This window comes from Hyperoodon ampullatus (assembly GCF_949752795.1).
Source record: "Hyperoodon ampullatus genome assembly, chromosome: X".
Classification (NCBI taxonomy): domain Eukaryota; kingdom Metazoa; phylum Chordata; class Mammalia; order Artiodactyla; family Ziphiidae; genus Hyperoodon; species Hyperoodon ampullatus.
This window is the reverse complement of record NC_136913.1, coordinates 21,691,348-21,701,560: the sequence shown is the minus strand read 5'-3', so window position 1 is coordinate 21,701,560 and position 10,213 is coordinate 21,691,348. Positions and strand designations below refer to the sequence as shown.

General features: G+C 43.9%; 1 protein-coding gene across 1 annotated transcript; it reads left to right on the top strand.

The window, feature by feature from the left end:
* Positions 1–1,643: 1,643 nt before the first annotated feature.
* Positions 1,644–1,850, top strand: LOC307069211 (guanine nucleotide-binding protein G(I)/G(S)/G(O) subunit gamma-5-like; the record flags this gene model as incomplete). The annotated part of the gene is made up of 1 exon (XM_079727402.1): positions 1,644–1,850. The coding sequence occupies one exon, from the start codon at positions 1,644–1,646 to the stop codon at positions 1,848–1,850; it is 207 nt and encodes a 68-aa protein (XP_079583528.1).
* Positions 1,851–10,213: the final 8,363 nt, after the last annotated feature.

The following is a 10,213-nucleotide window of genomic DNA, read 5'->3' as shown; positions in this document are numbered from 1 at the left end:
AGACATTCTAGTAGATGTGGTTTTAATTTGCATTTCTCTAATGACTATGTTGAACATCTTTTCATGTACTTAATAGCCATTCATATCTCTTCTTTGGTAAAATATCTATTTAAACCCATTTTAAAATTAGGTTGTTTATCTTATTATTGAGTTGCAAGAGTTCTTTATAATATTCTGGATACAAGTCTTCATCAGATGCATGATTTGCAAATGTTTTCTCCCAGTCTGTAGCTTGTCTTTTCATTTTCTTAATGGTATCTGTGAAGAACAAAAGTTTCTACCTTTGATGAAGTCCAATTTATTTCTTCTTTTATGAATCTTGCTTTCGGTGTCAAATTTAAGAACACTTTGCCTAACCCAAGGACACAAAGATTTACTCTTATGTTTTCTTTTGTTTTAATTAATTAATTTATTTATTTTTATTTGTGGCTGCATTGGGTCTTCGTTGCTGTGCGCGCGCTTTCTCTAGCTGTGGCGAGCAGGGGCTACTCTTCTGTGCGGTGCGTGGCTTCTCATTGCGGTGGCTTGTCTTGTTGCAGAGCACGTGCTCTAGGCGCGCGGGCTTCAGTAGTTGTGGCTCATGGGCTCTAGAAAGCAGGCTCAGTAGTTGTGGCACACACAGTCTTAGTTGCTCCACAGCATATGTGATCTTCCTGGACCAGGGCTCGAACCTGTGTCCCCTGCATTGGCAGGTGGATCCTTAACCATTGTGCCACCAGGGAAGTCACCTACTCCTATGTTTTCTTCTTAAAGGTTTATGGTTTCAGCTCTTACCTTTTGGGTCTGTGATCTATTTTGTGTATAGTGTGAGCTAAGGGTTTAACTCCATATTTTTGCATGTAGTTATCCAATTGTACCAGCACTATATATTGAAAAGACAATCCTTTTCCTATGGAATTGCCTTGGCACCTTTGTCAAAAATAAATTGACCAAGGACTTCCCGGGTGGTCCAGTGGCTAAGCCTCTGTGCTCCCAATGCAGGGGGCCCGGATTTGATCCCTGGTTGGGGAACTAGATCCCACATGCCGCAACTAAGAATTCGCACACCGCAACTGAAAAAAAAAAAAAAAAAAAGATCCCGCATGCCATAACAAAGATCCTGCATGCCGCAACTAAGACCCAGCACAGCCAAATAAATATTTTTGAAAAGAAATTGACCATATAAATGTTTATTTCTGGACTCTCTATTCTGTTCCATTGATCTACATGTCTATCCTTATGCCAGTACCACAATGTCTTGATTTCTGTAGTTTTATAGTACATTTTGAATTTGGAATGTGTAAGTCCTTTAACTATGTTCTTTTTCAAAACTGGTTTGGCTCTTCTAGAGCCTTTGTATTTCCATATAAATTTCAGGATCAGCTTGTCAATTTCTGCAATTAAGCCTGCTGGGTTTTTGATAGGGATTTTATTTTGGGGGGGATATCTTTTTATTCCTTTGGATGCTCTCCTCTTCCTAAATACCCCCAAATTCTTAGCATATATTTCTTAGGAATAACAATATAAATAAATATTTACTGTTTACCAGGCATGGTGCTGAGTGGTTTACAGTCCTTATTGCATTTGTTCCTTACAATTACCCTTGGAGGACCCACCACCGATCCACCGACGGATTGCCGATCTGCCCAGCTCTCACGTGCGCCATGTCTGGTTCCTCCAGCGTCGCCGCTATGAAGAAAGTGGTTCAACAGCTCCGGCTGGAGGCCAGGCTCAACCGCGTGAAGGGTTCCCAGGCAGCTGCAGATTTGAAACAATTCTGTCTGCAGAATGCTCAACATGACCCCCTGCTGACTAGAGTATCTTCAAGTACAAATCCCTTCAGAACTCAGAAAGTCTGTTCCTTTTTGTAGTAAAATGAATCTTTGCAAGGTTTTTAAACCACTTTTCACAAACCGGTGAATATTCAAAGGAAAGCTAAATTTGAAGGCTGTACAAAAGCCTGTCTCTATAACACGTGCCATACTATACAAACTTCTACTTCTGTCAGTCTACCTCTCTGAATATTCATGAATTTCTGTTTCACAAGGGTAATTATTTTATATACACTGGTGGCAGCATACAATAAAATACTTAGTATATGAAAAAAAGAAAAACAATTACCCTTGGAGATTGTCCATATCCTTGGAAAGGTGAAATTAATTGACATGTACACACTGCTATATTTAAAATAGATAACCAACAAGGACCTACTATATAGCACAGGGAACTCTGCTCAATATTCTGTAATAACTTAAATGGGGAAAGAATTTGAAATAGATACACGTCTATGTATAACTGAATCACTTTACTGTACACCTGAAACTAACACAACATTGTTTATCAACTATACTCCAATATAAAATAAAAAAATTTTTAAAATAAATTGCCCCAAGGCATAAAGCAAAAAAATGGAGGATCTAGGATTTGAACCCACGCAGTCAGACCCAGAACCCACATGTTGAAGCACTGTGCTGCACAGTCTCCTGCACTGCTCTCTGGTGAAGCTGACCAAAGTGCTACAGGCACATGGTGTTTGCTTGTATAAGGAGAACACTTCTGATAGGGATTGTTTTAAAGCTGTAGATAAATTTGAGGAAAATCACCATCTTCACAACCTTGAGACTTCCATTCCCAGAGGGCCATCCTGCCCCACTTATGTTTAGCATTCCAGTGTCCCTCCCAAGTCATGCTCCCAGGACAGCGGAAAGTTCAGCCGTCCTTTCAGCCAGGCCTGGGCCCGGTTGTTCACATGTACCTCCCCTGCTTCCACTTCAGCTACCCCCGCCCCAAGCTGAAGAGGCCAGAACTGACTTACCTGAAGTCCCTCCGTGCCCTGTACTGACAAAGACATTTTGTCCCAAGACAGCTATGCATAGCTGTTTTTTTGAAGAACTTAGTTTTAGAACCAATAAATAACCTCAGAGCCTAGATTCAATCCCGTCTCTATCCTTAACCACAGTCCCCAAACCCTAAAGCTGTGCTCTGGCAACAGTAGTTACTGGAGGCTTTTCTTCACTTCTTTCATCAAGCAAACACCATATAGCAGCTCTTCATTGCTCCCACTCACCTCAACTCTGGCGTTCACACTTAGGATGTGTGTGTGTTTGCATGCAGATCTACTGAAGTGCAGTATTGATGAATATGCGGCTTGTGTCTTGAGGCTTCTAAAGTATAGTATTGCTTTTCATTGGTTCCTAAAGAACATAAAAATGATTAACTTTAGGGGAGGATTTGTTCTTCTTAACATTTTTATTTACAAGGGGGTATTGTCTACATTGTGTTTCAAAGTAAATACATTTCATTAAAATGATGGCATTAATTTCATCTTTGATTGATAGTGGGTGTTTAACAACTTACAGTACTTTTCTAGCCAGCTTAGCATACCACACTCTGTTTTACTCTTATGTCACTGGCTACTCCTTCTCTGTCTCCTTGACAGCTCTCTATCTTCTCCCAGATGACTCCCTAACGTTGGAGTGGCCCAGAGCCCAGCCCTTGCTCTACTTACCCTCAGCCCCTTGGTAATCTCCCAAACACCTCATGAATATGTGGCTTGCATGTTGAGGCTTCTGAAACACAGTGTTATTTTTCATTAGCTTGTAAGGAGCACAAAAGTGGTGAATTTCTTTAAAAATTTTATTTTTTAATGTTTTCATTTTCAAGGGGGCATTGTCTAGACTGCATTTCGAGGTAAATATTTTCAGTTAAAATGGACCTAGAGACTGTCATATGGAGTGAAGTAAGTCAGACAGAGAAAGACAAATATCACATGATATCGCTTATATTGTGGAATCTAAAAAAATGGTACAAATGAACTTATTTACAAAACAGAAATAGAGTCACAGATGTAGAAAACAAACTTATGGTTACCAAGGAGAAAGGGGGAAAGGGATAAATTGGGAGACTGGGATTGACACATACACACGACTATATATAAAATAGATAACCAACAAAAACCTACTGTATAGCACAGGGAATTCTACTCAATACTCTGTAATGACCTATATGGGAAAAGAATCTAAAAAAGAGTGGATATATGTATAATTGATTCAATTTGCTGTACAGCAGAAACTAACACAACATTGTATTTTTTGTTTGTTTGTTTTTTGGCCGTGCCTCGTGGCTTGCGGGGTCTTAGTTCCCCGACCAGGGATCAAACCCCGGCCCTTGGCAGTGAAAGCACAGAGTGCTAACCACCGGACCGCCAGGGCATTCCCTAACACAACATTGTAAATCGACTACACTCCAATAAAAATTAATTTTAAAAAATGGTGACATTCACTGTATCTTTTATTGACGGTGGATGTTCAGCAACTTACAGCACGTGTCTCCCCAGCTTGTAGTGTACCACCCTCTAGTCTCCTAGACCAGTTCCTGATGTTCTCTGGGATGGCTCCCTACCCTTGGCAAGCCCCAGGTTCTACTCCTTGCACCTTCTCCTTTTTCCCCCATTCCCTTCGAACCTGCTCCTTCTTGAAGTCTTCCAGATCTCAGGAAATGAAAATTCCATCCTTCTTTGCTACCTTTCTTTCCTTTATCCCTACATCCAGGAAATTCTGTTGGTTCTACCTTCAACAATATTTACAGACTCTGGCCAGTTCTCACCGTCTCCACTGTGGCCCCCATTCCACTACATCGTTGGAAAAGTCCGTCTCCTTACCCATCTCCCTGCTTCCACACTTGTCTGCCTAATTCTTTTTTTAAACTGCTCATTTTATTTTTTTGTGTGTATTATCTTCCAGTGTTTTTTTCCCCTTTCAGTTCTATTGAGATGTAACTGACATACAGCACTGTATAAGTTTAAGGTGTACAGCATAATGACCTGACTTACATATATGGTGAAACGATCACCACAATAAGTCTAGTTAACATCCATCATCTCATACAGATACAAAGGGGAAAAAAAAAAAAGAAAAAATGCTTTTTTCCTTGTGGTGAGAACTCTTAGGATCCACTCTTTAAGTAACTTTCAAATATACCATACACCAGTGTTAACTATAGTCATCATGTTGTATATTACATTACACCTAAATTCTGTTCTACACAACAGCCTGAGTGTTAATCATATTACTCCTCTCCTCAGAACCTTCCAAAGGTTCCTAATTTCTCAAAGGCCAAAGACCTTATAATGGCCAATAAGGCTTTACACAGTCTGGTCCCTCATCTCCTTCAAGTCAAGGCTAAAATAATAGAAGAAAAAAAAAAGGGACTTCCCTGGTGGTCCAGTGGTTAAGACTCCGCCCTTCCACTGCAGGGGCGTGGATTCAATCCCTGGTAAGGGAACTAAGACCCTGCATGCTGCGCAATGTGGCCAAAAAAAAAAAAAAAAAAAAAGGCTAAAATGACTACCCTATCATCCCAGTTAAAATTGAAACACCTCTCCCCCTTGACACTCGTAATCTCTTTATCCTGCTCTATTATTTCCCATATGGTCACATTCTAAGAGAGACCATATAATTTGCTTATTTATTTTGTTTATTACCTGACTTATGCAGTCTATATGAAGGCAAGGATTTTTATATATTTTGGTCACTGATAGATCCGCAGTGCTTAGAACAGGACTTGGCACATAGTAGGTACTCATAAATATTTATGGCATAAATAAATAAATTAGTATAGTAGATTATAAGTGAACAATTTATTGAATTAAGTAGGAGTAAAAAAAATGCAAGTGTGAAGATCACTGAATATGTTAATCTGTATCATAACATAATACAGTGGAAAGAGCATGGGGTGAGAGGCAACACAGGAGGGGAGAAGCCCTGTCTGCCAAGGTCTATACATGCCAGCCTTCCTGATTTTTGCTTCTTTTCCCTCTGCCCTTCGGGTCCTACTGTAACCCTATCTAAATTTTCAGCGGTTCTCTAAATAAAGGTTCCTCACTGCCTCTTCCAGGATTGGAAGGCACTGCCCTGTGAGTATCCTTTACTCTTTTTCCCTTTCCTCCTTCCCTTTGGACTGAACTTAGCAATCACTGCCTCCAAGTAACCTTGCTTGACATGCCGAAGCCCAGATTACATCCCCCCGTTTGTGCTAGCTCACACAGCACCCCATGTTGTCTAAATCTGTCACAATGTGTGAGGGACTCTGAAACCAAAGCTGAGTGTTTTTGAATCCTTGTTGGCTGGCCACAGGTGCAAAGCAGTTACCCTAACAACTGCAGGCAGAGAATTGTTTGCTAGGGCTTTAAGGATGGAAGTGAAATATGAAGAAGCATTTGGTTCCTGGAAGAATTAGTGTTGAGTCCCCTTGACCATAAAGATATGTTATCACTTCATTTTCCTTGAGGTAGCTCCCCACATTGGTGAAATAACACAAATGAAAATATTTCAGACACGCCTGTTTCATGGGGGGAGTGCCCTGTGAAGGGCCTTTGCTTGTTTGTTTTTGTGTCCACATCGCTTTTGGATGTTTAGGAATTTCGTATTCTCCTAGCTGGGCCCAGGGGATGGGTCTGGGGGCTCATGAGATTGGGGAAGAGAGAAGATGGGAGAAACAACTGATATTTTTAAGAATGGGTTCCCACCAAATAGTACAGATCTGACTTAGAGATGACCAGAAAGAACATCCCTGTGTAAGGATCTCTAGAAGCCATGACCTGTTTAAAGAGATTGCAGTTTCCTTGTGATGGCTTTAGGTTTTTGCTTTGCTAGGGAAGTGGAGGGAGAATTAAGTTTGAGTCACGAAGTGCAAAGAGAGAGTTGGAGAAATATGGAGAGGTGGTGAAAGACCAGAAGGCCAGAGGTAATAACAGGAGAGAAGCTAAGAAGAGTCATTCCAAGTGACAGGTGAGCAACGATGCCCAAGATGTGTAAACGTTAACCAGGATTCCTCCAACACTCATGAAGACGCCGATTTCCTATTAGTCATGCAACATAATATTCTGTTTGGCTGTTAAAACAACAAACTTTCAAGGCTGGAAAAGTTTGGCATCAAACAGGGGATCCTGACTGCATTTTGAAGGTTCCACCTGGGATAGGGACCCAGAAATAAGGCCTAGGACAACAGCCACCAACAGCCACCATCCTGTTGGAATGTGTCAGTGTACAAGTCTTGGTGTGGACCCGCAGAAGTTTGTACTGATTTGGGGGATACTGGTGTACCCTGAGGGGCTTAAAAAAAACGCTGAAGAGCTACAGAATGCTTGGCAAAAGTTTTCGAGGAAAGAAAATGCATATGCAGCTTTGTTAGAGTTTGCTGAGGGTGTAACTCTTTGATTCCCTAAGACTGGGGTGGAGGCTAGTTACCTGAAAAGTGATTACCAAGATAATTACCATAGACTCTGGATTTCTGAAGAGCCTCAACTTCTTTTTTAAAAAAAGAGGGAGGGGAGAGGGTATACAGTATCCTAAATCCTCAGAACCCCTGGCTATGAACTTCCTTCTAACTCCACTACCACTCCCAGCCCCAAGCCTCTAGCACGCCTCCGGACATTTCTGGACTGCTAGATATCGGGTTTGAGGACTGTACTCTCAAATACTTAAGCTAGATGGCTAGGAAAAGACAGCTTCCAGTTGCCCCATGGGGTTTTTCAGTGTGAAAGGATGCCCTCAAGGCATTTAGGAACTCCCATTACTTTCCAGTAATTGGTGGGAAAAGTAATTGAAGACAGGAATTACCTGGAGGAGTTAGTTTATTTAAATGATGTGGTTTTATTTTGCTTGGTCTTGGAGAAGCAGAATGCTTCTTATTATACTAGACCCTTCTATAAAACACTCATTTTTTTAAATTTATTTTTTATGTTTCTTTTTTTTTTTAATTTTGTTTAAAACGCTCATTAAAAAAAGATAGTAAAGGAGGCATCAGTGATTAAAGATAACTTTTTTTCGGGGGGGGGGGCTCTACATAGTAAATATATAGATTGGTGGAAAGACACAGCCCAGTTTCAGAAACTGTATATATATACACACACACATAAGCTGGACTTAATGGAATGTCACCAGACCGTGTCATGTCATAATAAGGAGCACTGTGATGACAATAGCTCATGACATCACTGTAACTATATATACACGTGCTACTTAGAACACAGACACAGACACATTTCAGTCTCTGCTTGAACAAGTCTCTCTCCGGACAGTGCCACACTATGTAATACATAGTTCAAAATGTATGTCTAGGGCTTCCCTGGTGGCGCAGTGGTTGAGAGTCCGCCTGCCCATGCAGCGGACGCGGATTCGTGCCCCGGTCTGGGAAGATCCCACATGCCGCGGAGCGGCTGGGCCCGTGAGCCATGGCCGCTGAGCCTGCACGTCCGGAGCCTGTGCTCCGCAGCGGGAGAGGCCACAACAGTGAGAGGCCCGCGTACCGCAAAAAAAAAAAAAAAGTATGTCTATTAGCTAATGTACAAAAATCAAAATCCAGCGCTTTTAGATGTTCAAGAATAACGCATGGGGCTTCCCTGGTGGCGCAGTGGTTAAGAATCCACCTGCCAATGCAGGGGACACGGGTTCGAGCCCTGGTCCAGGAGGATCCCACATGCCGCGGAGCAACTAAGTCCGTACGTCACTACTGAGCCTGCGCTCTAGAGCCCGCGAGCCACAACTACTGGAGCCTGTGCTCCGCAACAAGAGAAGCCACAGCAATGAGAAGCCCGCACACTGCAACAAAGAGTAGCCCCCACTCGCCGCAACTAGAGAAAGCCTGCGCACAGCAATGAAGACCCAACGCAGCCAAAAATAAATTTATTTTTTAAAAAGTTATTTATGGCTTACAGTTTTTTAAAGCTTGTTTTATGGTTTAAATCAGAAAAGGGACACGTATTTCCCTATTTTCAAAAGATTAAAGTGATTCACTATTTTTTCACGGAGTAGTCTCCTTCAGCAAAACGGTACACAGTGTGCTATTTTGGCCTCTTGGGAAACATGACATATTCAAGTTTGCTAGAAAGAGATTAATGATCGTTTTTAGCCATACATCTCCCAATATCTTCGGGATATTGGTGTAGAGAGAAAATGGTGGCAGGGGGTGGGGGTAGGAGAAATCTCTCAGTTTAGGATCAGAAATGGGCAATGGATGACTTAATTTAAGGTTAGTTGTAGAACCAGTGGCTTCCAACTGTGTTTTTCTGTCATCTACACTTTTCCCACAAAGAGATTTCACAACAATAAATTTACAAAACAGTCCTGTAATGTAGTTTTAAATTCTTAAATCAAGAAAAGGCGGTATGTGAAAAGCATTAGCTACAACTCTAGAACCGATTTGTCAAAAGCGAACAACAACCCCCAAAATCACTGCCCTCTGAATGTTCGTTCTTGCCATCTTATTTTGACGCAAATAGAAACAGAACAGCGTTTTTAGATCCGGCATTTCTGTGCGGTGCAGACATGCCGTTTTCTATGAATTTTCTCACCTCTGGGAAATGTATTTCTGAAACGTGTAACTGTTGTGCAACTAGCCAAGTGGAACTATGATGCAACAATCCCCTGCAAGTTGCCTTTAAAACAACGATATCATTTGGCGCAGATGTAGTCACGTTTACAACACAGGTACGTACCGCAAAGCTCCCTCCACGTCATCCCTGATTCCCCCACCCCCACCGTGTACAAGATGTAAAAAGACATTTCCCGGGTTTCCTAACCCTCAACTTGTCGAGGGTGGGCGCACCCCACCGGCTCGAGCCCACCGCTCGAGTGGGACCGCGGCGAGGGGACCAGCATTGCCGAGAGTTCCCAGCCCCGACGGCGAAGCTGCGGGGGAAGCCGCGTCGGGCCGGGCCCGCGGCGGCAGCGTCGGGCCGCCTTCTTCCCTCGGTGAGGCCCGCTGGCGTGGCCTGTAGAACGTGGGGCCCCGCGGGCGTGGGACAGCCCTGCCCCCACCCCGCTCCCACACGCGCTCCCGCTCCCGCGGCGCCGGAAGTGACGCGCGCTGGCTGAAAGATGGCGGCATTGGCGCTCGACCAGGGGGGAGGTAAACACCCTCCGGGCCGCTCCCCGCGCGCGGGCCCCCTCGAGGCGCCGGTGGGGGCCGAGGGTGCCTCCCAGGCCTACGTTCCAACTCTCGGCTTCCCACCCCACGACCTCCCTACCCGCGTGGCAGGCTTCCGCTTTGCGACGACGGCGGACGGAGCCCCATACCGGCGGGCCCCGCCTCCCTGGGCGGGCCCCGGGCGGCTCCCGTGGCCCGCAGGGGACGCGCGGCCCGGAGCGGCCCGTGGCTCGTGGCCCCGCATGCTCCGCCCCTTGCCCGCCCCTTTCCCGCCTTCCTCCACCCCCGGCGTGGGTGATCCTGAGGC